Raw genomic sequence first — 27,994 nt, forward strand, 5'->3', positions numbered from 1 at the left:
TCTTTAGGACATTGCTTGATCATTCAGTCACCTATAGCACACTTAAGAGCACCATTAGATCAACAGGGAGCCATGAAAATAAACCCAGTTAAATACTAAGCATCCTCCCAGCATAAAGTAAATTAACTAAGAAAGTAAAATCGTTTTGATGAGGATAAATATTCTGTGTTATGTCAGTTGAGTGCGATATCCAGCAATCAATGTCATAAACTGAAACGATAAACCACTGAAGAACATTCACTTGGCCCCAAATTACAACTTTTCCGTTGTTGTAATTATAAAAGATGATTATCAAGGTTATAGCAATACGGAATCGACCGAAAACTTTATTACTGATTTTACAAAAAAAATGCTTCTTTTCTGTTATTGATTAAAATCAACTGAAGTTAACAACTTAAACGATTCTGATTGCGTTTAATTTAAAAAGTTATATCCTTTACACTTCCACTAATAAACTGCTCTTTCTGTTGCCCACATTTCAGCCACTAAATGTTATTTCAGTTACGTAAAAGCATTTGTAAAATTCGGTTGTTAATTGTTCTAGTTTTCCACATTCATTTGGGTTTGGAAAAGTGAAACTTTTCCTAACTAGAGGAAAAATAAAACAAAACAATATCAAACACCAGTTCTCAAACTCTGTACGCCTTATTATAATTTTTCTTTGATTTCTCGGGCAATAGTGAATTGTGTGCCAGTGTGGCTGACTCTTCAACATCAAAAGATACTATGCAACATCATCTTCTGACATTTTTACCTCAAGTAACACCCAAAACACTTCAAACGTTGAAAAATTGCAAAATGTTGCGTTGTTTGTTTGTATTTTCCATGACAACAAATTTATTGCATTAAAGGGACTTGATACTTTATTATTCAGTTAAATTTATAATGAAGAGGAATTACAGAAAATTTATCCGAGTTTCCCGTGGTTAAAGTTAATAAACATTTTTTTGTTTCCCAAGAAGATGTTGGTTCCGGTATTTATGAGAAGCAACCGAACTTTTTCAGAAAGGTAGTAAACTCTGTACTTGAAATAAAAAAGAGGTATAATTTTTGCCTCGTATTTTTCATTAAAACAACAGTGTTCTTTTTAGAACTCTAGCGAACTATATGTTTTCAACAGTTCTTGCAAGCTTGGTTCAATATTTGCCAGAAGAATTTGAAATAAAACAAGTGGAATCTTTGAAAATTGTTGATGGGAAATTCAAAGCCACTCCAAGATGGAACAGATGCATTTCGAAAGCATCAGAGTGAGCATTATCAAAAACATCATTATAACATTTACCACAAAATTTTAGGTTGCACGTTGCTTGGTCTTCTGTACACATCCAGTATTTGTTCGACAAACGCATTAAACATAAAGTGACTGAATTACCTGTAAACATTAAGAATTCATTTTTGAATGCTTTGAAAACAGTGGATTGGATGGATGAGAGCGCTAAAATATATGCTGCCATTAAAGCGAAGAAAATGACTTTTTGTGTAGGTTACCCCGAATAACTTCTAAATGACACCTATGTGAATCTTTATTATCAATGGGTAATGCGAAAATAGTGCATGAATCGGTAATTAGTTTTAACAAATCATGACTTCAGTTGCACCTGGATGATAACTAGAGAGCGGAAAATATGCAGCAAAATTTTGAGAAATATGATCATATGATATGCACCAAATTTATGCAAATATGCAGTAACTTTCTTAATATATGCAGAGATATGCAGTTGCATATGCTCCAAAAATAAAGAAAAAGCTTAATAAGCGAACTAAATTTATTTATAAAATACAAAAAACAGGTTTCCCGAGCTTACGTTTTAATTAAAAAAAATACATAAATCACATTGCAAAGTGTTTAATTACATTTCACTAACACATAAATCACCTTTTTAAAGTTAATATTCTTATAGCAAAAAATAAATAAAAACAGAACAAATTAAAAAATAGTAGTAATCCATTATGTAACTACTCTTTTCGTAACAATTTATTTATAAATATTTTTCGAAATATTCTAACAAAAAGTTTTTCTCCTGATTCTAAAGTATATGTATTTGTAAATAGAAAAACTGCGTACTACGTCCACAGATATAAAAATACTTACCGGTTTAGTGCAGGCGCGACAAAACACAGTTCGTTCTTGAAGAATAACTTCAGGAAAAGGTTTAACCCATAAATTAATTTGAGTTATCTTCGACATATTGATACAACTGTATCCCTTTAAATGCTTCAATACAAACTCACGATGAAAAATGATAGTATAACGTCCCTTCGACCACCACTAAACGTACCATTAATACACTTAACTAACGAACAAAAATATTGGGAGTGAACGGTATTTCCCAAAGTAATTAGGGAGCGAATTTACCTGGAAGGATGAGGTCTCCAAACTACCATAAAACCCAAACCTTTCCTAGCTATTTGAAGCTTAGAATAATATTTGTAATATGATTCATCAAATTTCGTCTTTCTAAATAAATGCCGATAGAATGACAATTTTTTTTTTTCAAATTAGCACAAAAATTGATAAAAATGCAAAATATGCACCTGTTCCGTGAAATATGCAGCAGAAGGCAAATATATGCAAATATGCAATTTTTTTATAGCTGTATTCATTTTTAATTAGCATGATTCATTCACATATTAAATATCAAGTCTTATATGCAAAAAATAACGGATATGCAAATTTCATAAAATCCGCTCTCTAATGATAACGAATATTTTTGGAAGGTCAATATTAATATGTCAAAATTTTTTCGGATGAAGTTAGTTGAAAAGTTGGATGATTATTTTGAAGAGCACGCAAGTACTGGTGGATTAAAAACGTATTATAAGGGAAAAGAAAACACCATTGGTATTTATTGCAAATATTATATGTATAAAAATTTGTATTTGTTTAAGAGAATCTAATTCCAAATTTTTTTTTTTTAGAAATGCCTGCTGGTGTGCTTCGGGATAAGCTCTTCGATCCTGATAGACCTCAATACTTGAATTACGGGACAATAGGAAAAATAATAATTGGCAATGAAGTCATTCATGGGTTTGATAATGGTGCCAGGAAATACGATGAAGCCGGCAACGCGCTTGTTTGGTGGGAACCGAAAATTAACCGAAATTTTCAGAAGAAAATACAGTGTATTGTTAAGCAATACACCAAATACAATGATACAAAAATGGATTTCAGACATGTTAAATATGTCGGCGAAAGTATCGCCGATTACGGTGGAATCAACATTGCTTATAGAGCATATCTCAAATGGTTGAAAGGGAATAAAGCAGAACCTTCGCTTCCGGGACTTCGGTACACACCGCGTCAACTTTTCTGGATTTCTTCAGCGACTAATTGGTGCGTTAAAAAGGAGACAGACTTTTCAAAGCAGTTTGATATTACTTTTCGTGATCCTTTTTATTTTCAATTCCTGGCTCCTTTCATGAATTCGGATTATTTTGGAAGGGATTTTAACTGTCCTGTGGGTTCACCGATGAATCCTAAAGATAAGTGTCGCGTGTGATGAAATTCTGAGTTTGGTATACAAAAACGTTAGGAATTTAATAAAGTTTTGAAAGAACTAGGTTTCATTAAAATATTAAAATTGTGATTTGGCGTTAAAATCCAAGGTGTTTTAAAATAGGGGATGAGCCACACACGTAATTAGTTAATTTGTCACTGATGTAACCACACGATGTTTTCCAAGGGTAGAGTATTTCAATAAAATAATTGACTATGTTAACAATAATAATCAGCTATAAATGTAACATAACAGAATTAGCTGTCAGATTTCTGAATGCTTGAGGAAGGAATCTAGATGTCCAGATGGAGTACGCCTGCAAAAATTTTTCTCAGCTGGTGTGATCATAGTCAAAGTTAAATAAATATTACTCCTAATAAGTATAGAATACAAAGTTTTATGAATATATTTTTTTAACTAGGGTATCTTCTCCTAAAAAAATTAAGAATGAGGTGGGAGAGAGTGGGTTTTATCAAGCTTTGGAAGGTTTGTATAAGTCTAAGAAGTTTAATGGATTTAATGAAGATATCCTTTTGACTTATTTTGCACAAGGGCACGTACCCCCCCCCCAAAATTACAACATCTGAATACACACTGGACATTGCAAAATAGTAGTTTTCAATATTTAAATAATTATCCGGAAATTTATGTCCTAATTATCAAAACTAATTTTTTTATCTCGCTCCACTTGTATAAAATGTATCAAAACTTACTTCCACTTGCATCTAAAGATGTGTCTTGGATGTACGATATGTTATTTCTGATGAAATGTTGATAAAAGCCCGGCACAGAGATCGAATCATGGCTGATTTAGGTGTTTTGTTTACTACAGCTCGTAGCCGCTTGATATGCGCCTGATACAACTGGACTGTGGGCCCGTTCCGACCGTGCTCGGGAGGATTGAGTTACTATCGCTGGTTTTAATTTTCATTCTGCGCGAACACGTATGACAAATATTCTTGGATAATCTTCTCGGTAATACAGACATTCGCAAACAACTCGTCGAAAAAATCGCCATATATTACGTCCATTGATAATAATCTGCATAAAATTTTGTCGAGTGTTTGAATTTGCTTTACGTGGACATGACGAAAGTAGGGAATCATAAAATCTAGGTATATTTCGAGGTCTGATTGATTTTATGGCTGAATTTGACTTAATCAGATCATTTTAAAGAAGTAACGGTTTTTAAAGGAACGTCTAAAACTGTCCAAAATGAACTTTTAGATGCCATGGACGTAAAATTTTGACCGAAGGCAAAAAGAAATGTGGAGAAATCCTTTTTTATTTTTATTGAATACATTTCTGTACTTATTTCCGGCACACAATTTCGTCTATTAATTGGTAATAACAACCTGTTTAATATCTTCATATTTAACTCATAAATCAAATTGTGTCCCCCCATTTCAAAAGGTTACGAGCCGCCACTGTCTTTTGGAGTGGTTATTCCATGCTTAAATGTTTAGAAAGAAAATGCTAAGTTGAAATTGGAAATGGACCATCAAGGTAATGCCTGTAAGCGTGATCAATAGCTCGAAACTGAATTACAAATTTAATGCTGCAGGAAAAAAATACAGAAATACATACTTAGAAGAGCTTGAAAAACAGATTTTTCTCTGAAAGCAAAATGTTGAACTTTTTCAAATTTCAGAACCTCAGGAGCTTCATATCAAGATGAATTGAATAAAACTGTGAAGAGCAAAAACTAATTGAAGAAAAATAACGGACTGATGAAGACAAAGAAAGAACTGCAAATTTTAATTTATTGTTAAAAAAGAAATGGACGGGATGGTGCCACACCTATTGGAACACATTGATAAATGTTAATTATCTGGCAAGTAAAAGTTTTGGGTCGTGAGAATCCTTAACTGAAAACTTGCCAGCCATTCAAAATAATCTTCAGTTGTTCATCATTTTATTTTGTGGCATACTATCATTTGCAAAATATCACACTCACCAGTTTCAAAATTCATGAGATTTTTGATATCAGCAATTGATACTTCAACCGGAAAACTATAGGAACTTGACTGATGAAACGTCGTGGTCTTTTTTCAATGCTATGTAACCAATGGAAAGTGAAATAATACTTACTGTACATGAATTTTTGGAATCAGTACTGGTACTCCAAAAATAGAGCCCCTAAATGCAATTTTTTTTCAGACGGTAAATCTTTTCATTCATTTTTTTTTTCGTTTCAGTCATGTTCTACAACTACCCATATTCTTAAATTCGCTTTATTTAAATTACTGCCAGGAAACAACATATCACAGTTCGTTAGAATACCCCAAATTCTTTAAATTAACGACTTCAGAATTGAACTGAAAACAACAACTTACACAGTTTTGGCGACCGATTTCGTCTAATTTAAAAAATTATGCCTAGCTGGAGATCTTTGTACAGAATACGAAATTCTCTAACAGACGTGTTTCACTATTTCTTGTTAAATTAGTGGGGGCCGAACCTTTTACGAGTTTATAAAGTCAAATACGCTGCTTATGCACATTCCAGACCAATAACATATAACTGACTTTGAGCAAATTTTAGATTGGCCGATTCCAAATGGTTGAAAAATTACCCAGGGAAAAGTGAGTATATATTAACAGATAAGGATAGTGGCGTAATTTATTTAAAATCGCGTATTTTTAGAAAATTTTCGTGGTGGGAACGACGGACTAGAATTGAAAAATGTTTGCTTGTTCTTACCGGGTTTTCTGTTGTTGTAATTACCTACTTGATGTCAAATTTCCTAATGACGTTTCCTCCAACCAGTGAGTTTTTCTTTAACATTAAAAATAAATTGCTAATAAAATTTCGTAGGAGAGGGTCTTCCACAAGATGTGTGTTTAACGGAAAAATGTATTCGTTCAGCAGCACACATTTTAGAGAAAATTGACGAAACTGTTGATCCGTGTGACGATTTTTATAAATTTGCTTGTGGTAACTTTGTTAAAAATACCATAATTCCTGACGATAAAGTAATGGTTTCTTCGTTCAGCGACACTAGGTGAGAAAAAGTCTGGGTTTAAATTTAATTAAAGCGAATTTATTCAGAGATAAAGTATTTCTACAACTGATGAACCTTTTGGAAGAGCCTGATCGAGATCATGAACCATCTCATCTAAAACTTCTCAAGAAAGTTTATAAATCGTGCATGAACACAAAACAAATTGAAACAGAAGGGCTGACTTTTGTGAAAAATGGGTTTAAGGATCTTGGTGGTTGGCCTGTTGTAGAACCTTACTGGAACGACAAGATTTTCGATTGGAAAAGCCTTTTGTATCGTATTCAGAAAGGTGAATGGAGAGAAAATTTCTTTTTTAGCATGTATGTGGGTACTGATTACAAAGATTCGTCCAAAGTCATATTTACAGTGAGTATTTATTTTCTTGTGTATCGAGTGGTATTAGTCGCTATTTACAGATTACCCAACCTTTTATGTATTATGAAGCACTAAAGAAAGGTTTTAATGACACTACAGTTAAAGCTATGTTTAATTACATGGTCGAATTTGCGGTTCTTTTTGGTGCGGATAGAGCAACTGCAATTTCTGATATGAAAGACGTTATTGATTTTCGAATTGAATTGGCAAAGCTGATAATTCCATCTGAAGAACAAAAAAATAAATCTTTGAACTATAATCCTGTTACAATTCGAGAATTACAGAAAAATTACCCGAGTTTTTCTTGGTTAAAGTTGTTCAACAATTATTTGTCTCCGATAGATATGTTGACTTCCGATGACATTATTAATGTAGCGATTCCAAAATATATGGATAGCTTAGAAACATTTCTACCTAAAATTAAAAAGAGGTATAATTTTGTTCTCCATTTTTAAATAAAATAGTGGTTTTCTTTTTAGGACCTTAGCAAACTATATGTTTTCAACTATTCTTGAGAGTTTGGTTACCCATTTGCCAGAACAATTTAGAAGAAAAGAAGCGGAATATGAGAGAATTGCGTATGCGAAAAATGAGGCAACTCCGAGATGGAAAACTTGCGTGTCGCAAGCATCGAGGTGAGTTTTATCAAAAAGGATCCTTAAAATTAAAATAAAAAATTAGGTTGCACATCGCTATGTCATCTATACATATCAAGCATATGTTGGATAAACCTATTAAACATAAAGTGACTGAATTAGTAGTAGACATTAAGAGCTCATTTTTGGATACTTTGAAAAAAGTGGGTTGGATGGATCAGAAGACGAAAAAACACGCTGTTATTAAAGCAGAGCAAATGAGCTATTTTATAGGTTACCCTGAGGAGCTTCTAGATGACAACAATGTGGAAGATTATTATCAAGGGGTAAAGTCGGAGTATCGCAAGTTTCAATCATCGGTTTTAACAAATTATTTCAGTTGGAGCTGGATGGTGACGAGTATTCTTTGAAAGTCCATTTTAATGTGTCACGATTTCGTCATATGAAGCACTTTCAGGAGCTGAGTAAACCCGTGAATAACGAAGGCTGGAAAAACCAAGCATATACTTTTAAAGTCAATGCTTTTTATACAGAAATCGAAAACACCATTGGTACACATTATAGATCATGTTTTAAATATTGTTCAATGTCTTATTTTTAAAAATTTTAATCATAACTTTTTTTTAGAATTGCCTGCCGCTGTGCTTCAGGATAACTTCTTCGATCCCGATAGACCTCAATACTTGAATTACGGAACACTAGGGGACATAATTGGCCATGAAATCATTCACGGATTTGATAATAATGGCAGGCAGTATGATAAAAACGGCAATGTGATTGATTGGTGGGAGCCGGAAACTAACCGAACCTTTGGACAGAAAAGCCAATGTCTTGTGGACCAATATAGCAATTACACAATTCCTGAGTCAGAAATTAATTTAAACGGCGTTAAAACTTTGGCTGAAAATATCGCCGATAACGGTGGAATTAAAATTGCATACAGAGGGTATTTGAAATGGCTGGAAAGGAATAAAGCGGAGTTGCCTCTTCCGGCACTTCGGTATACACCGCGTCAGCTTTTCTGGATTTCTGTGGCCACTAATTCGTGTGTCAAAGTGAAGAAAGAATATTTAAAGCAGTCTATTCGTTGGAGTGCTCATTCTCCCGATTATTTTCGAATTCTGGTTCCTTTTATGAATTCGGACTATTTTGGAAGGGATTTTAACTGCCCTCTGGGGTCGCCGATGAATCCTAAATATAAGTGTAGTGTGTGGTGAAAAGCCCCCACTCCGAAAAAGATAAATAGGAAACTTTTAGAAATTTTAGAAAAACTTAAGACAAAAATTTATTTATCCAAAATAACCAAAAACGTTTTGCCAAATAAAAATATAACTCTTAAAACTATTTACCTAGTTTATATTTATGTCACCGTGGGCAACCACACACACTCTCTCTTCCGAAGTTCCGGCATGAGCCTAGTAAGACTCTCTCGTGCTGAACTTGCAAAATCACAGTTCGGCAATCTATGGTAAGCTCAGCATTATGGTCTCCCCGATCTTCCGCCGTAACTCGTGGTTGGGCGATTTCCCGAAGAGAGGAATGTGGAAATTTTAAAAACTCAAAAAGTCTAATGTGACACTATGGAAGGAATATAACAAACTTTTGTAAGAAATATATATGTTTCATTAAAATATTAAAATTGTGATTTGACGTTCATTAAAAGTTTACCTTCATTAGGACACTGCTTGATCATCCAGTCACTTATAGCACACTTAAGAGCACCATTAGAACAACAGGGGGCCATGAAAATAAACCCAGTTAAATACTAAGCATCCTCCCAGCATAAAGTAAATTAATTAAGAAAGTAAAATCGTTTTGATGATGATAAATATTCTGTGTTATGTTAGTTGAGTGTGATATCCAGCAATTAATGTCATTAACTGAAACGATAAACCACTGAAGAACATTCATTTGCCCCAAAATTACAACTTTTCCTTTGTTATGATTATAAAAGATGATTATTATCAAGGTTATAGCAACACGGAATCGACCGAAAACTTTATTACTGATTTTACAAAATAAATGCTTCTTTTCTGTTAAGTTAGTGATTAAAATCAACTGAAGTTAACAACTTAAACGATTCTGATTGCGTTTAATTTAAAAAGTTATATCCGTTACACTTCCACTAATAGACTGCTCTTTCTGTTGCCCATATTTCAGGCCACTAAATGTTATTTCAGTTACGTAAAAACATTTGTAAAATTCGGTTGTTAATTGTTCTAGTTTTCCACATTCATTTGGGTTTGGAAAAGTGAAATTTTTCCTAACTAGAGCGGAAAAATAAAACAAAACAATATCAAACACCAGTTCTCAAATTCCTTGTACGCCTTTTTATATTTTTTCTTTGATTTTTCGGGCAATAGTGAATTGCGTGCCAATGTGGCTGACTCTTCAACATCAAAAGATACTGATGCAACATCATCTTCCAACATTTTTACCTCAAGAAACAGTCAAAACACTTCAAACGTTGAAAAATTGCAAAATGTTGCGTTGTTTGTTTGTATTTTCCATGACAACAAATTTATTGCATTAAAAGGGACTTGATACTCTATCATTCAATTAAATTTATAATGAAGAATTTTTTTACCTAATTTTACAAAATCTTGTGTGCAATTTGATTGGAAAAGTGTCTTTCCACATTCACGACATATTTTTGATCTCGACTTCGTCTCGATCAAAAATCTCATGTCTAGAATGTGGGAAAATGTCACATTTCCTATCTTATTGCACAAATAGCTATTGTAAAATTCGGTTGTTAATTGTTCTAGTTTTCCACATTCATTTGGGTTTGGAAAAGTGAAATTTTTCCTAACTAGAGCGGAAAAATAAAACAAAACAATATCAAACACTAGTTCTCAAACTCTTTGTATGCCTTTTTATAATTTTTCTTTGATTTCTCGGGCAATAGTGAATTGCGTGCCAGTGTGGCTGACTCTTCAACAACAAAAGATACTATGCAACATCATCTTCCAACATTTTTACCTCAAGAAACACCCAAAACACTTCAAACGTTGAAAAAGGGCAAAATGTTGCGTTATTTGTTTGTATTTTCCATGACAACAAATTTATTGCATTAAAGGGACTTGATACTTCATTATTCAGTTAAATTTATAATAAACAGGAATTACAGAAAATTTATCCGTGTTTCCCGTGGTTAAATTTAATAAACATTTTTTTGTTTCCCAAGAAGATGTTGGTTCCGGATTATAGTATTTATGAGAAGCAACCGAACTTTTTCAGAAAGGTAGTAAACTTTGTACTTGAAATAAAAAAGAGGTATAATTTTGGCCTCGTATTTTTAATTAAAACAACAGTGTTCTTTTTAGAATTCTAGCGAACTATATGTTTTCAAATGTTCTTGCAAGCTTGGTTCAATATTTGCCAGAAGAATTTGAAATAAAACAAGTGGAATATTTGAAAATTGTTGATGGGGAATTCAAAGCCATTCCAAGATGGAACAGATGCATTTCGAAAGCATCAGAGCGAGCTTTATTAAAAACATCATTATAACATTTACCACAAAATTTTAGGTTGCACGTTACTCGGTCTTCTATACACATCCAGTATTTGTTCGACAAATGCATTAAACATAAAGTGACTGAATTAACTGTAAACATTAAGAATTCATTTTTGAATGCTTTGAAAACAGTGGATTGGATGGATGAGAGCGCTAAAATGTATGCTGCCATTAAAGCGAAGAAAATGACTTTTTGTGTAGGTTACCCCGAAGAACTTCTAAATGACACCTATGTGAATCTTTATTATCAATGGGTAATGCGAAAATAGTGCATGAATCGGTAATTAGTTTTAACAAATCATGACTTCAGTTGCACCTGGATGATAACGAATATTTTTGGAAGGTCAATGTTAATATGTCAAAATTTTTTCGGATGAAGTTAGATGAAAGGGTGGATGATTATTTTGAAGAGCACGCAAATACTAGGGGATTAAAAGCGCATTATAAGGGAAAAGAAAACACTATTGGTATTTATTACAAATATTATATGTATAAAAATTTGTGTTTGTTTAAGAGAATCTAATTCCAAATTTTTTTTTTAGAAATGCCTGCTGGTGTGCTTCGGGATAAGCTCTTCGATCGTGATAGACCTCAATACTTGAATTATGGGACAATAGGAAAAATAATTGTCCATGAATTCATTCATGGGTTTGATGATATTGGCAGGAAATATGTATGATGAAGACGGAGTAGTTATTCCATGCTTAAATGTTTATAAAGAAAATGCTAAGTTGAAATTAGAAATGGACCATCAAAGTAATGCCTGTAAGCGTGAAACTGAATTAAATATGCTGCAGAAAAAAAAAATTTAGAAATATATATTTAGAAGAGCTTGAAAGACAGATCTTTTCTCTGAAAGCAAATGTTGAACTTTTTCAATTTTCAGAACCTCAGGAGCTTCATATCAAGATGAATTGAATAAAACTGTGAAGAGCAAAAACTAATTCACGAAAAATAACCAACTGATGAAGACAAAGAAAGAACTGCAAATTTCAATTTACTGTTAAAAAAGAAATGGACGGGATGGTGCCACACCTATTGGAACACACTCATAAATGTTAATTATCTGGCAAGTAAAAGTTTTGGGTCGTGAGAATCCTTAACTGGAAACTTACCAGCCATTCAAAATAATCTTCAGTTGTTCACCATTTTATTTTGTGGCATACTATCTTTTGCAAAATATCACATTCAACTAAGATAAAAAATATTCACGGTCAAAAAAAAGGGATCTTGTTTTCTTAATTAATTTACCTTGTGCTAGAAGGATGCTTTACATTTAATCTGGATTCACGTCCATCTTTTTTCTTTGTTTTAATTTTTCTTCGTAGATAATAGTAATAATAATAATAATATATATTGCATTCCTGAAATATTTTGTTACGTTCCTCACTCGAAATTAACAAATCTGCCAGTTTCAAAATTCATGACATTTTTCATATCATCAATTGATACTTCAGTCAGAAAATTATAGGGACTTGACTGATGAAATTGTGTTGTGGTCTTTTTTCAGTGCTATGTAGCCAATGGAAAGTGAAATAATACTTACTGTACATGAATTTTTGGAATCAGTACTGGTACTCCAAAAATAGAGCCCCTAAATCCAAATTGTTTTCAGACGGTATATCTTTCAATTCATTTTCTTTTCGTTTCATTCATGTTCTACAACTACCCATATTCTTAAATTCACTTTATTTAAATTACTGCCAGGAAACAACATATCACTGTTCGTTAGAATACCCCAAATTCTTTAAATTAGCGACTTCAGAATTGAACTGAAAACAACAACTTAAACGGTTTTGGCGACACGATTTCGTCTAATTTAATAAATTATTTCTATCTGCAGTTCTTTGTACAGAATACGAAATTATCTAACAGACGTGCTTCACTACTTCTTGTTAAATTAGTGGGGGCCGAACCTTTTACGAGTTTATAAAGTCAAATACGCTGCTTATGCACATTCCAGACCAATAAAATAGGTATATGTGACTTTAAGCAAATTTTAGATTCGCTGATTCCAAATGGATGATAAAGTACCCGGGGAAAAGTGAGTATAGATTAAGAGATAAGGATAATGGCGTAATTTCGGCGTAATTTATTTAAAACCGCGTATTTTTAGAAAATTTTCGTGGTGGGAACGACGGACTAGAATTGAAAAATGTTTGCTTGTTCTTACCGGGTTTTCTGTTGTTGTAGTCATCTACTTGGTGTCAAATTTCCTAACGACGTTTCCTCCAACCAGTGAGTTTTTCTTTAACATTAAAAATAAATTGCTAATAAAATTTCGTAGGAGAGAGTCTTCCACAAGACGTGTGTTTAACGGAAAAATGTATACGTTCAGCAGCACACATATTAGAGAAAATTGACGAAACCGTTGATCCGTGTGACGATTTTTATAAATTTGCTTGTGGTAACTTTGTTAAAAATACCATAATTCCTGACGACAAAGTAGTGGTTTCTTCCTTCAGCGGCATTAGGTGAGAAAAAGTCTGGGTTTAAATTTAATTCAAGCGAATTTATTCAGAGATAAAGTAAATCTACAACTGATGAACCTTTTGGAAGAGCCTGATCGAAATCATGAACCATCTCATCTAAAACTTCTCAAGAAAGTTTATAAATCGTGCATGAACACAAAACAAATTGAAACAGAAGGGTTGACTTTTGTGAAAAATGGGTTTAAGGATCTTGGTGGTTGGCCTGTTGTAGAACCTTACTGGAACGACAAAATTTTCGATTGGAAAAGCCTTTTGTATCGTATTCAGAAAAGCGAATGGAGAGAAAGTTTCTTCTTTAGCATGTACGTGGGTACTGATTACAAAGATTCGTCCAAAGTCATATTTACAGTGAGTATTTATTTTCTTGTGTATCGAGTGGTATTAGTCGCTATTTACAGATTACCCAACCTTTTATGTATTATGAAATACTAAAGAAAGGTTTTAACGACCCTACAGTTAAAGCTATGTATAACCACATGGTCGAATTTGCGGTTCTTTTTGGTGCGGATAGAGCAACTGCAATTTCTGATATGAAAGATGTTATTGTTTTTCGAATAGAATTGGCAAAGCTGATAATTCCAGATGAGGAACAAAAAAATAAATCTTTGAACTATAATCCTGTTACAATTCGAGAATTACAGAAAAATTACCCGAGTCTTTCTTGGTTAAAGTTGATCAACAATTATTTGTCTCCGATAGATATGTTTACTTCGGATGATATTATTAATGTAGCGATTCCAAAATATATGGAAAGCTTACAAACATTTCTACCTAACATCAAAAAGAGGCATAATTTTGTTCTCCATTTTTAAGTAAAATAATGGTTTTCTTTTTAGGACCTTAGCAAACTATATGTTTTCAACTATTCTTGAGAGTTTGGTTACCCATTTGCCAGAACAATTTAGAAGAAAAGAACTGGAATATCAGAGAATTGTTTATGGGAAAAATGAGGCAACTCCGAGATGGAAAACTTGCGTGTGGCAAGCATCGAGGTGAGTTTTATTAAAAAGGTTCCTTAAAATTAAAAAAAAAGAAATTAGGTTGGACATTGCTATGTCATCTATACATATCAAGCATATGTTTGATAAACCTATTAAACATAAAGTGACTGAATTAGTAGCAGACATTAAGAGCTCATTTTTGGATACTTTGAAAAAAGTGGGTTGGATGGATCAGAAGACGAAAAAACACGCTGTTATTAAAGCAAAGAAAATGAGCTGTTTAATAGGTTACCCTGAGGAACTTCTAGATGACAACAATGTGGAAGATTATTATCAAGGGGTAAAGTCGGATTATCGCAAGTTACAATCATCGGTTTTCACAAATGATTTCAGTTGGAGCTGGATGGTGACGAGTATTCTTTGAAGGTCGATTTTAATTTGTCACGATTTTTTCATATGAAGCACTTTGAGGAGTTGCGTAAACCCGTGAATAACGAAGGCTGGAAAAACCAAGCATATACTTTTAATGTCAATGCCTTTTATATAGAAGTCGAAAACACCATTGGTATACATTATAGATCATGTTTTAAATATTGCTCAATGTCTTACTTTCAAAATTTTATTCATAATTTTTTTTAGAACTGCCTGCTGCTATGCTCCAGGATAACTTCTTCGATCCCGATAGACCTCAATACTTGAACTACGGAGCACTAGGGGACATAATTGGCCATGAAATCACTCACGGATTTGATAATAATGGCAGGCAGTATGATAAAAACGGCAATGTGATTGATTGGTGGGAGCCGGAAACTAACCGAACCTTTGGGCAGAAAAGCCAATGTCTTGTGGACCAATACAGCAATTACACAATTCCTGAGTCAGAAATTAATTTAAACGGCCTTAAAACTTTGGCTGAAGATATCGCCGATAACGGTGGAATTAAAATTGCATACAGAGGGTATTTGAAATGGCTGGAAAGGAATAAACCGGAGCTGCCTCTTCCGGCACTTCGGTATACACCGCGTCAGCTTTTCTGGATTTCTGCGGCCACTAGTTGGTGTGCCAAAGTGAAGAAAGAATATTTAAAGCAATCTGTTAGTTGGAGTGCTCATTCTCCCATTTATTTTCGAATTCTGGTTTCTTTTATGAATTCGGACTATTTTGGAAGGGATTTTAACTGCCCTGTGGGGTCGCCGATGAATCCTAAACATAAGTGTAGTGTGTGGTGAATTTCATTAATCGGTAGATGAATGACTATTGTCACGTGTCCAAAAAAATCTTCAAATAAAACCCCACACTCCGAAAAAGATAAAAAGAAAACTTCAAAATTTTAGAAAAATTTATTTATCCAAAAGAAGAACATTCACTTGGCCCAAAACTACAACTTTTCCGTTGTTGTGATTATCAAAGATGATTATCAAGGTTATAGCAATACGGAATCGATTGAAAACTTTATTAATGATTTTACAAAAAAAAATGTTTCTTTTCTGTTAAGTTAGTGATTAAATCAACTGAAGTTAACAACTTAAACGATTCTGATTGCGGTTAATTTAAAAAGTTATGTCCTTTACCCTTCCAATAATAAACTGCTCTATTTGTTGCCCACATTTCAGGCCACCAATGTTATTTCAGTTACGTAAAAACATTTTCCATCTTTTGATTTGAAATGGATGATAGATTTCCGCTGAAAAGCGAGTACGTACTTAGATGATGAAAATAATAACTTTTACTTAATAGGTACATTTTCAGAAAATATTCGTGCTCCGATTACAAAAAGCTGACTAAAGTTGAAAAGTGTTTGCTCACGATTATACGATTTTTTGTTATTTTTATAATTTATTTGGGATCAAATTTGCTTACTACAACTGGTGAGTTATCCATAATAAGCATAAAAATGATGTTGGTAAATATTTCTCGTAGGACATGTGTGTATGACGGAAAAATATGTTCGTTCGACAGCACGCATATTACAAAACATTGATAAAAATATTGATCCATGTGATGATTTTTATAAATTTATTTGTGGCAGTTTTATTAAAAATACCACAATTCCTGGTGATAAAGCAACAGTTTCTTCGGTTTCAGACACACGGTAAGCAATTTTTGACACCTAAAACTGATTAAATATTTTTTTACTGACAAGATAATTCTTCATTTGATGCATCTTTTTGAAGAGCCTTGTTACGATGGTGACTCACATTCTTTAAACCTAGTTAAATTTGATTTGATTGAAAAAAGAATTTAAGAATTTGGGTGGTGGGCCTTTGTTGGAAGTTAGTAGTCAACCTCCCATGGGTTATGTAATACTGAATAAAGACTACAACGATACACCAGGCAAAGCTACATATAATTTTTTGGTTGTCTGTGTCTGTTCTCAGGGCCGGCGCTAGAGATTTTGCCGCCCCGTGCAATTTTTTTTTGCCGCCCCCTCAATAAAGTTAAAAATATAAACTACCTACTACATAATTAATTTTGCTACCTTCAACTAAAATTTATTAAATCACCTAACTTTTGTTTCATCCAATGATATGTGTTTCTTGGCTTTTGGTTAAATATCCTCGTGTAAATTCAACAAAAAATAAATTTGTGGTAGATGGTAGGTATGTATATACAGTTAATTGATCATTAGATAGATATGTACATCTATTTACACGGGGAAAACTTGTTTATTTAAAACATTACACAAACACTTAAAATTTAACTCTTTTCTCACCTTGATTGCTTAGAAGACTTGCACAAGTTCTTTATAGTCCAAATTTTGGGCTAGTTCATGTTCAATTGAAATTGAGACATTCTTCAAGAGAACCACTTTGTTTTTTTAATTCAGTTTCTCAAGCAAGTTTTCTTTTACGGTACACAGCATCCGAAAGACGATACCGTTTCAAGCGATATCGAAAAATACGGAACAAAGGCACAACACGTCCTAAAGTCGATACAAAACTGAGCTTTAATTGAAACTTTTCTTCAAGAATCGAATCATCTTACAAAAATAAATAAATTTAAGTACTTTGAAACAAGTTTATTAACCATATACAATATCGGTTGTTTAGGAGAGCGTCACGCTTAATTCTTTTAAGTATCGCTCTGGCGACTGAAATATGAGTCTATTTTAGTGGAGGAATGATACAGTTGAAATTTTTCCCACATGAGCATTGTAATTGTTTTTCTTGTTTGAGTTTGATTGCAGTTATTTTAAAAATAAGTTTTTATTATCGAATTTCGCCGCCCTTCAAAAATTCGCCGCCCCGTGCAATTGCACGTGTTGCACCGTCGGTAGCGCCGGCCCTGTCTGTTCTTTTTGGTACTGATAGAGCAACTGCAGTTACAGGTATAGTAGCCTGCATAGATATTGTAGCCGTCCATAGAGTCGAAATTTGCGAATAAAAATAAAATAAAACCGGTTCAAACGGAGCCGACGGTGGCTTGCAAATTCTGACATCACTCTGGCACACGTTGCACAGAGACGTATTTAATATTAAATGTCATCTTTTCCGTTATGATATAATCTGCTTCATTTCTTAGCTCAATCTCGTCAATAAAAACGAAGCTCTGTTCACTGTAAACAAGTTGTGGTATGGTATATTCATCGTTGCGGAGGTAGGTGGAGCGAAAAACCTGGTCATCTTAGCAGCAAACGCGGGTATAAACTAGTCCACGTGGACTGTTTGTTTCCTGTCATATTTTAGTTTGCTTGAACCAATTGCGTTGCACCAAACGGTTATTACACTTGTTGAAATACATTTTCACACTTCCATCTTTCTCTAGATCGTGGGTTTTGTAGCTGTGTGACAAATCGTTTGTCGTAGATAGAAAATAGTAAGATTACAGTGACCCTAAGATTTTGTGCAATCGGTCTTAAATACGCCCCTGTGTGATACGACGCGTGCCGTAGTGACAGAACTTGCAAGCCGTCCTCGGCTCCGTTTGAGCCGGTTTTATTTTATTTTTATTCGCAAATTTCGACTCTATGGACGGCTACAATATCTATGCAGGCTACTATATTAAAAATGTGATTGATTTTTCGAAAGAGGAGCATAATACTATATTTCAGGACTATAACCCTAGTACAATTCGCGAATTACGGAGGAATTATTCGAATAGACACTAGTTGAAGTTATTCAATAGTTATTTATTTCCCGTAGATTTCCTGAATTACGGTGACACTATCAATGTGATACAACCTGAATTTTTCAAAAGGACCCGGGTGGGTTAGGTAGCATCGCGCTTGCTTGCCACACCTTGGGTCGTGGGTTCGATTCCCGCCCTGCTCTGGGTGTTGTGTATGTCCCCCGGTACCCTGTAATTGGGCCTCCGGCCTGTTGGGTAACGTTAATCAATAAAATAAAATAAAAAAAAAATAAAAAAAACTGGATACATTTTGTCTAAGGTCAAAACGCGGTATGGGATCAAAATTGTTTTCGGAAAAAACGAAGTGTGCTGTTCCACACATACATATTAAATATTTGTTTGATGAAAGTATAAAATAAAAAGTGACTGAGTCCACAACAAACATAAAGGAGTCATTTTTGAACATTTTGAGGCAAGCGAGTTAGATGGACCCGAAAACCAAAAACGTGCTATCCTTAAAGCTAAAAGGATGAAGTGTTATTTAGGATACCCTGACGAATTTTTAGAACACAAAAAGTGGAAGAATATTATCGAGATGTAACCTATATAACAGTGTCGGCAAGATATAGTCATATGTTTTAGCTGAAGTTGAATCCAAACGACCATTACATAAAAATTCACTTGATTTTATCCAAGTTCTCCCATAAAAAGAAAATTCAAAAGTTGCGTAAACTTGTGAAGAAACCTTACCTCGTACTTATGGCCGAAAATACCACTGGTATGAGTTGAAAATTTCAAATTTATATTTGAAATTTTTATTTTAGAACCACCTACTGCGGTGCTACATGATTATTTCTTCGACCTAGACAGGGCTCAATAGAACAAATAATTGGTCACGAAATCACTCACGGACTTGATAATGTTTGATATTAAAACTGAAGTGAAGACAACAACCTTAACAGTTATGCCGACACGATTTCGTCAATTTAAGTTCATTACTTATTGTTATGTTAGAAGGGGACGATATAATGAGTTCAGCTCCATGCTTACAATCCAGACCAATAAAATATAAGTCATTTTAAGAAAATAACCATAATAACCAGGGAAAAGTGAGTATGTCGTAGTTTTGGTGTAATGTAGTTGAAACTGTGTATTTTTAGAATATTTTTGTGGTGTGAACGACAGACCAAAATTGAAAAATATTTGCTTGTTTTTATCGTTGTTGTAATCATCTACTTAATGTCACATATACTAATGATGTCTCCTACAACCAGTAAGTTTTTATCTAACATGAAAACCAATTGGAAATAAAATTTCGTAGGAGAGGTTCTTCAACAAGACGTGTGTTTGATGGAAAAATATATTCGTTCGGCAGTAGACATTTTAGGGAAAATTGATGAAATTGTTGATCCGTGCCATGACTTTTATAAATTTGCCTGTGGTAAATTTCTTAAAAACGCCTTAATCCCTATTGGTGAAAAATCGGTTTCTTCCTTTACCGACAACAGGTCAGAAAAATTCTCAGTTTGAATTTAATGATAAAGTGAATTTATTCAGTGATAAAGTAAGGCTACAATTCTACAAGCTTTTGGAAGGGCCTGATCATCATAACGAATCATATTCATTAAAACTACTCAAAACAGTTTATAAGTCTTGTATGAACACAAAACAAATCGAAAAAGAGGGACTGACTTATGTGAAAAAGGCGTTTAAGGACCTTGGTGGTTGGCCTGTCGTAGAACCCTACTGGAATGAAACAAAATTCGAATGGACCACTCTTGCGTTTCGTCTTCTGGAAGGCGAATGGACACGGAGTTTGTTCTTTATCACCATTAACGATCTTGGTTACAAAAAATCGGGCCCACGCGTACGTGTGAGTATTTCGATTCTCAATTATCGAGTTGTATTATTCGTCATTTACAGATTAACCCACCTGATATGGATTATAAAACATTACAGATTGGACCTCACAATTATGCAGTTAAAGCTTTGTATAAGTACATGGTCGAATTTGCGGTTTTTTTCGGTGCTGACAAAGCAACTGCAACTTCTAATATGGAAGATGTGATTGAATTTCAAACTGAATTTGCAAGGCTGTTGAGTCCAGGTGGAGGGAGTATAGCTTCGTATAGAATTGAGGAATTACAGAAATTTGGTCCGAGGTTCCCGTGGTTAAAGTTAATCAACAATTTTTTGTTTCCCATGAAGATGTTGGTTCCGGATGATAGTATTTATGTGTATAAATCGAGCTTTTTCCGACAGTTAGTACACTTTCTACCTGAAATTAAAAAGAGGTATAATTTTTACCTCGTATTTTTAATTAAAACAACAGTGTTCTTTTTAGAACTCTAGCGAACTATATGTTTTCAACAGTTCTTGCAAGCTTGGTTCAATATTTGCCAGAAGAATTTGAAAACAAGTGGAATATTTGAAAATTGTTGATGGGAAATTCAAAGCCATTCCAAGATGCATTTCGAAAGCATCAGAGTGAGCATTATCAAAACCATCATTATAACACTTACCACAAAATTTTAGGTTGCACGTTGCTCGGTCTTCTGTACACATCCAATATTTGTTCGACAAACGCATTAAACATAAAGTGACTGAATTGACTCTAAACATAAAAAATTCATTTTTGAATGCTTTGAAAACAGTGGATTGGATGGATGAGAGCACTAAAATGTATGCTGCCATTAAAGCGAAGAAAATGACTTTTTGTATAGGTTATCCCGAAGAACTTCTAAATGACACCTATGTGAATCTTTATTAATGCGAAAATAGTGCATGAATCGGTAATTTGTTTTAACAAATCATGACTTCAGTTGCACCTGGATGACAACGAATATTTTTGGAAAGTCAATGTTAATATGTCAAAATTTTTTCGGATGAAGTTAGATGAAAAGGTGGATGATTATTTTGAAGAGCACGCAAGTACTGGGGGATTAACAGCGCATTATAAGGGAAAAGAAAACACTATTGGTATTTATTACAAATATTATATGTATAAAAATTTGTGTTTGTTTAAGAGAATCTAATTCCAAATTTCTTTTTAGAAATGCCTGCTGGTGTGCTTCGGGATAAGCTCTTCTATCCTGATAGACCTCAATACTTGAATTATGGGACAATAGGAAAAATAATTGGCCATGAATTCATTCATGGGTTTGATGATATTGGCAGGAAAGATGATGAAGACGGCAACGCGCTTGTTTGGTGGGAACCGGAAATTAACCGAAATTTTCAGAAGAAAATACAGTGTATTGTGAAGCAATTCACCAAATACAATGATCCAAAAAATGGATTTCAGACATGTTAAATATATCGGCGAAAGTATCGCCGATTACGGTGGAATCAACATTGCTTATAGAGCATATCTCAAATGGTTGAAAAGGAATAAAGCAAAACCTTCGCTTCCGGGACTTCGGTACACACCGCGTCAGCTTTTCTGGATTTCTTCAGCGACTAATTGGTGCGTTAAAAAGGAGACAGACTTTTCAAAGCAGTTTAATATTACTTTTCGTGATCCTTTTTATTTTCAATTCCTGGCTCCTTTCATGAATTCGGATTATTTTGGAAAGGATTTTAACTGTTCTGTGGGTTCACCGATGAATCCTGAAGAAAAGTGTCGTGTGTGATGAATTTCTGTGTTTGGTATACAAAAATAAAAAATGTTTGGAATATAATAAAGAACTAGGTTTCATTAAAATATTAAAATTGTGATTTGGCGTTAAAATCCAGGGTGTTTTAAAATGGGGATGAGGTACACACGTAATTAGTTAATTTGTCACTGATGTAACCACACGATGTTTTCCAAGGGTAGAGTATTTCAATAAAATAAATGACTCTAATAACAACAATCAGCTATAAATTGAACACAATTCAATTTGCTGTCACGTTTCTGTATGCTTGATGAAGGAATCTGAATGTCCATGGAGTACGCCTGTAAAAATTGGTTTCATCTGGTGTCATTTTAGTCAAAGTTAAATAAATGTTAATGTAGATACAAAGTGTTATGAATATATTTTTTTATTAAGTACCTACCTATTATGAACTTTCTTCAACTTTCAGAATTTCTGAAAACTGAAAAATATGAACTAAGGTAACAAATAGCTTCATATCGTGAGGAATTGAACAAATGCAGTGAAATTCCTAATATAAAACAAACAATATCAGAATTGCACCAAAAGTTGATTGAGTGTGAAGAGCAACACCTAAATCAACAAAAACAATCAACTGACGAAGGCAAAAAAAGAATTGCAAATTTCTTTTGTAATGTTAAAAATTTGGTCGAAAGTTACTTCGACAGAACTTCCCTCGCACTGAATGTGCAATGAAACACATCCAGCTATTTCGGGTTGAGTTTTAACTTTACACAATTTTATGATAACCTCATCAACACCTTTGCAATAACATTTATTTCTTAGTTCTGAAGAAAAAAATGAAAGAAAAATTATTAAATTACGTACCCCCTAAGCAAATAGAGGGCGGGTGGACATAGCTCGTATTTGTTAAAATAAGATTGATTTTGGTAACTAAATGACTGAACAATATAAAGAGTAATCACTGGAATGAAGAGGGGGTGGGTGGGCGGGGCTATTTCTTGCTTATAAAAGATTCTGTATGAAAAAGTAAAACTTAGTAAAGCCGTCCTCCCACTTTTTTTTTTTCAAAAATAAGAAATAAATATTATAGCAAATAAGTGGTATAACAAATAAATTACGATTAACACTTTTTTTAACAGCTTACGTTCTACTGGTTGCCATTCTCACTTTACAAAAAAAGATATAATTCATCCCGTCCACCCACCCTGCCTCCATTTCAGTAATTCATTTTGTCTAGTCCGAATGAAAGGTGGATCTCAATTGAAGAGAGATAAAATCGTTGTAATGAGAACAGTGTGTGTGTAGTAGTATCTGCTTACATAAGATTGATTTTGGTAAACGACATACCTGTTAAGAAAATAAAAGGTGGGTGGAAGAGGCTACTACTTGCTAAAATAAGACTGATTGTGAGAAACGACATACCCTCTAAGAAAATAGAGGGCGGGTGGGCGGGGCTAAAGCTTGCTAAGCTAGGACGGAACAATATTAAGAGTAGTCACTGGAACGAAGAATGGGTGGGTGGGCGGGGTTACTGCTTGCTCATAAAACTAGAGAAAACTAAATTTAGCCCCGCCCACCTTATTTCTCCATTTCAGTTATTTATTTTATTTAGTGTAAAAAGGAAATTGTAAAACAATTTTGCCAAAATATTTTGGCAAAATGGGATGAGCCGTTCCTGATTTAATCAATAAAAAAATTACTCATTCATTAATTTTTGGAGCCCCCTGTTTAAGCAAATCTAAAAGATGTTAATTTAGTGATAAACCACAAGCGTAGACTCATCATATTTTGCACATTTAAGATAGGATTTACTCAGCAGTATTTTGAGGTGACGTTATCAATTTTTTAGGGGAGATGAGCAAATACATTTTAACCAAAAATTTACCATGCTTATGATAACTTTAAAACATCTTCAACATTTGAAAGCATTCGGTTTTTTTAGTGCCTGATTAAATCAATACAATAAATTTACATATTCATTAATTTTTTTGAGTCACCTTGTATAAGCAAATCCAAAAAATATGAATGGAATGATAAATCACAGGTATAGACTAATCATGTTTTGGACATTTTAGATAGGACTTATTCGGCAAAATTTTGAGCTGACGTCATCAATTCTTTCGGGAGGGATGAGCAAATATATTTTGATCAAAAATTTACCATGCTTATGATAATTTTAAAACATCTCCAAGATTTCAAAGCAGAAAACACAAAACTTACATTAAGAATTATTGAGAACTTCCAAAAATTATATCACACTTAGTAACAACCAAAGTATTTTGTATTAACTTTAAAGATCCATCAGTGGTTAATAAAGTAGTAGTGTAGCAATATTATCTACAAATGCCCCTATTTCTACTGTTAGGTGAAAAATACTTACTTTTTACCATTGTCGTTTTTTATTTTTAATATGATTTTAATATGATAATAATATATATTATATTCCTGAAATATTTACGTTCCTTATTCGAAATTAACAAATCTGTAAGTTTCAAAATTAATGAATTTTTCATATCGAGAATTGATACTTCAACCAGAAAACTATAGATAGCTAAAGACCAATGTATCATTGTAGTCTTTTTCGATACTATGTAATCCATAGAAGGTGGACTAAGTATAACTATGTATTTGAAAAGACCCAAAAATAATACTTACTGCGAAGGTACGCTGTGAAAAATTTTTGGAATCGGTAGCTACTGTCACTCCTAGAAAAAGAACACTTAAATCCAAATTGTTTTAAGACTGTTTTCACAAAAATGAATAAAAAAGTTTGCTTTTGTTTGGAAAATTACTGCCAGGAAACAACATATCATTGTTTGTTAGAATACCCCAAGCTCTTTAAATTAGTGACTTCAGAATTGAACTGAAAACAACAACTTAAACGGTTTTGGCGACACGATTTCGTCTAATTTAAAAAATTATTTCTAGCTGCAGTTCTTTGTACAGAATACGAAATTATCTAACAGACGTGTTTCACTACTTCTTGTTAAATTAGTGGGGGCCGAACCTTTTACGAGTTTATAAAGCCAACTACGCTGCTTATGCACATTCCAGACCAATAAAATATAAGTGACTTTAAGCAAATTTTAGATTCGCCGATTCCAAATGGATGATAAATTGCCCAGGGAAAAGTGAGTATATATTAAGAGATAAGGATAATGGCGTAATTTCGGCGTAATTTACTTAAAACCGCGTATTTTTAGAAAATTTTCGTGGTGGGAACGACGGACTAGAATTGAAAAATGTTTGCTTGTTCTTACCGGGTTTTCTGTTGTTGTAATCATCTACTTGGCGTCAAATTTACTGATGACGTTTCCTCCAACCAGTGAGTTATTCTTTAACATTAAAAATAAATTGCTAATAAAATTTCGTAGGAGAGAGTCTTCAACAAGACGTGTGTTTAACGGAAAAATGTATTCGTTCAGCAGCACACATTTTAGAGAAAATGGACGAAACCGTTGATCCGTGTGACGATTTTTATAAATTTGCTTGTGGTAACTTTGTTAAAAATGCCATAATTCCTGACGATAAAGTGGTGGTTTCTCCCGCTAGCGACACTAGGTGAGAAAAAGTCTGGGTTTAAATTTAATTAAAGCGAATTTATTCAGTGATAAATTAATTCTACAACTGATGAACCTTTTGGAAGAGCCTGATCGCGATCATGAAACATCTCATCTAAAACTTCTTAAGAAAGTTTATAAATCGTGCATGAACACAAAACAAATTGAAAAAGAAGGATTGACTTTTGTGAAAAATGGTTTTAAGGATCTTGGTGGTTGGCCTGTTGTAGAACCTTACTGGAACGACAAAATATTCGATTGGAAAAGCCTTTTATATCGTCTTCAGAAAGGTGGATGGAGACGGACTTTCTTCTTTAGCATGTATGTGGGTACTGATTACAAAAATTCGTCCAAACACATATTTACAGTGAGTATTTATTTTCTTGTGTATTGAGTGGTATTAGTTGCTATTTACAGATTACCCAACCTTGTATGTATTATGAAGCACTAAGGAAAGGTTTTAACGACACTACAGTTAAAGCTATGTATAACCACATGGTGGAATTTGCGGTTCTTTTTGGTGCTGATAGAGCAACTGCAATTTCTGATATGAAAGATGTTATTGATTTTCGAATTGAATTGGCAAAGCTGATAATTCCATATGAAGAACAAAAAAATAAATCTTTGAACTATAATCCTATTACAATTCGAGAATTACAGAAAAATTACCCGAGTCTTCCTTGGTTAAAGTTGATCAACAATTATTTGTCTCCGATAGATATGTTGACTTCGGATGATATTATTAATGTAGCGATTCCAAAATATATGGATAGCTTAGAAACGTTTCTACCTAAAATTAAAAAGAGGTATAATTTTGTTCTCTACTTTTAAGTAAACTAATGGTTTCTTTTTCAGGACCCTAGCAAATTATATGTTTTCAACTATTCTTGACAGTTTGGTTAACCATTTGCCAGAACAATTTAAAAGAAAAGAACTGGAATATCTGAGAATTGTTTATGGCAAAAACGAGGCAACTCCGAGATGGAAAACTTGCGTATGGCAAGCATCCAGGTGAGTTTTATCAAAAAGGTTCGTTAATATTTAGAAAAAAATTTAGGCTGCACATTGCTATGTCATCTATACATATCAAGCATATGTTTGATAAACGTATTAAACATAAAGTAACTGAATTAGTAGTGGATATTAAGAACTCATTTTTGGATACTTTGAAAAGAGTGGGTTGGATGGATCGAAAGACAAAAAAACACGCTATTATTAAAGCAGAGAAAATGAGCTCTTTTATAGGTTACCCCGAGGAACTTTTAGATGACAACAACGTGGAAGATTATTATCAAGGGGTAAAATCGGACTATCGCAATTTTAAATCATCGGTTTTAATAAATGATTTCAGTTGGAGCTGGATGGTAACGAGTATTCTTTGAAGGTCCATTTTAATTTGTCACAATTTTCTCATATGAAGCACGTTCAGGAGTTGCGTAAACCCGTGAAAAAGGAAAATTGGGAAGACCAAGCATATACTTTTTATGTCAATGCTTTTTATATACAAACCGACAACACCATTGGTATACATTATAGATCATGCTTTAAATATTGCTCAATTTCTTACTACGAAGAAAATCTACTAAATTTTAAGCATATTTTTTTTTTAGAATTGCCTGCTGCTGTGCTTCAAGATAACTTCTTCGATCCTGATCGACCTCAATACTTGAATTACGGAGCACTAGGGGAAATAATTGGCCATGAAATCACTCACGGGTTTGATAATAATGGCAGGCAGTTTGACAAAGACGGCAATGTGATTGATTGGTGGGAGCCGGAAACTAACCGAACCTTTGGGCGGAAAAGCCAATGTCTTGTGGACCAATACAGCAATTACACAATTCCTGAGTTAGAAATTAATTTAGACGGCGTTAAAACCTTGGCTGAAAATATCGCCGATAACGGCGGAATTAAAATTGCATATAGAGGGTATCTGAAATGGCTGGAAAGGAATAAACCCGAGCTGTCTCTTCCGGGACTTCGGTATACACCGCGTCAGCTTTTCTGGATTTCTACGGCCACTAATTGGTGTGTCAAAGTGAAGAAAGAATATTTAAAGCAGTTTGTTAGTAGGAGTGTTCATTCTCCCAATTATTTTCGAATTCTGGTTCCTTTTATGAATTCGGATTATTTTGGAAGGGATTTTAACTGCCCTCTGGGGTCGCCGATGAATCCTAAATATAAGTGTCGTGTGTGGTGAATTTCATTATTTGGTAGATGTATAACTACGTTAGGAATATAACAAACTTTTGTAAGAGATATGTTTCATTAAAATACTAAAATTGTGATTTGACGTTCATTAAAAGTTTACCTGCTTGATCATCTGGTCACCTACAGCACACTAA

General features: G+C 33.6%; 4 protein-coding genes and 2 long non-coding RNA genes across 8 annotated transcripts in view; 5 read left to right on the forward strand and 1 right to left on the reverse strand.

The window, feature by feature from the left end:
• Window positions 1-19,462, reverse strand: part of LOC135122885 (uncharacterized) — a 35,546-nt gene extending 16,084 nt beyond the window's left edge. Inside the window, exons 1-2 of the long non-coding RNA XR_010279477.1 lie at window positions 19,404-19,462; window positions 19,241-19,352 (exon numbers count right to left, since the gene is read on the reverse strand). This is a non-coding gene — a long non-coding RNA (uncharacterized LOC135122885). The remainder of the gene's footprint in view (window positions 1-19,240; window positions 19,353-19,403) is intronic.
• LOC135120251 (neprilysin-2-like) lies at window positions 5,549-8,987 on the forward strand. Of its 2 annotated transcripts, XM_064044567.1 has the most exons (10): window positions 5,549-5,660; window positions 6,042-6,082; window positions 6,144-6,265; window positions 6,315-6,501; window positions 6,549-6,867; window positions 6,918-7,306; window positions 7,356-7,511; window positions 7,558-7,798; window positions 7,852-8,023; window positions 8,100-8,987. In XM_064044567.1, the coding sequence occupies exons 2-10, from the start codon at window positions 6,057-6,059 to the stop codon at window positions 8,687-8,689; spliced, it is 2,202 nt and encodes a 733-aa protein (XP_063900637.1). In that variant the 5' UTR covers window positions 5,549-5,660; window positions 6,042-6,056; the 3' UTR covers window positions 8,690-8,987. The 2 variants fall into 2 exon arrangements, with proteins under 2 accessions (XP_063900637.1, XP_063900633.1); XM_064044563.1 differs by lacking the exon at window positions 5,549-5,660 and having other exon boundaries at window positions 5,908-6,082.
• On the forward strand, window positions 11,076-11,646 carry LOC135120273 (uncharacterized). The gene is made up of 3 exons (XR_010278558.1): window positions 11,076-11,243; window positions 11,300-11,456; window positions 11,532-11,646. It is a non-coding gene; the product is annotated as an uncharacterized LOC135120273 (long non-coding RNA).
• LOC135122883 (neprilysin-2-like) lies at window positions 12,962-15,846 on the forward strand. Of its 2 annotated transcripts, none has more exons than XM_064047362.1 (9): window positions 12,962-13,033; window positions 13,106-13,227; window positions 13,277-13,463; window positions 13,511-13,829; window positions 13,880-14,268; window positions 14,318-14,473; window positions 14,522-14,762; window positions 14,816-14,987; window positions 15,062-15,846. In XM_064047362.1, the coding sequence occupies exons 1-9, from the start codon at window positions 13,008-13,010 to the stop codon at window positions 15,649-15,651; spliced, it is 2,202 nt and encodes a 733-aa protein (XP_063903432.1). In that variant the 5' UTR covers window positions 12,962-13,007; the 3' UTR covers window positions 15,652-15,846. The 2 variants fall into 2 exon arrangements, with proteins under 2 accessions (XP_063903432.1, XP_063903433.1); XM_064047363.1 differs by having other exon boundaries at window positions 12,997-13,033; window positions 13,183-13,227.
• Window positions 19,463-19,747: 285 nt separating the features above from the next.
• LOC135145971 (neprilysin-1-like) lies at window positions 19,748-20,922 on the forward strand. Its single transcript, XM_064078104.1, has 5 exons — window positions 19,748-19,763; window positions 19,812-19,998; window positions 20,048-20,363; window positions 20,414-20,784; window positions 20,835-20,922. Exons 1-5 carry the CDS (start codon window positions 19,748-19,750, stop codon window positions 20,920-20,922), a joined length of 978 nt encoding a protein of 325 aa, XP_063934174.1.
• A 4,139-nt stretch (window positions 20,923-25,061) lies between these two features.
• LOC135122886 (neprilysin-2-like) lies at window positions 25,062-27,937 on the forward strand. Its single transcript, XM_064047365.1, has 9 exons — window positions 25,062-25,220; window positions 25,293-25,414; window positions 25,464-25,650; window positions 25,698-26,016; window positions 26,067-26,455; window positions 26,505-26,660; window positions 26,707-26,947; window positions 27,001-27,172; window positions 27,260-27,937. Exons 1-9 carry the CDS (start codon window positions 25,195-25,197, stop codon window positions 27,847-27,849), a joined length of 2,202 nt encoding a protein of 733 aa, XP_063903435.1. The 5' UTR covers window positions 25,062-25,194; the 3' UTR covers window positions 27,850-27,937.
• The last annotated feature ends 57 nt before the right edge of the window (window positions 27,938-27,994 follow it).

The sequence above is a fragment of the Zophobas morio genome, unplaced genomic scaffold, assembly GCF_036711695.1.
Source record: "Zophobas morio isolate AGI-343-1 ecotype UQ-CSIRO unplaced genomic scaffold, CSIRO_AGI_Zmor_V1 ptg000005l, whole genome shotgun sequence".
NCBI lineage: Eukaryota > Metazoa > Arthropoda > Insecta > Coleoptera > Tenebrionidae > Zophobas > Zophobas morio.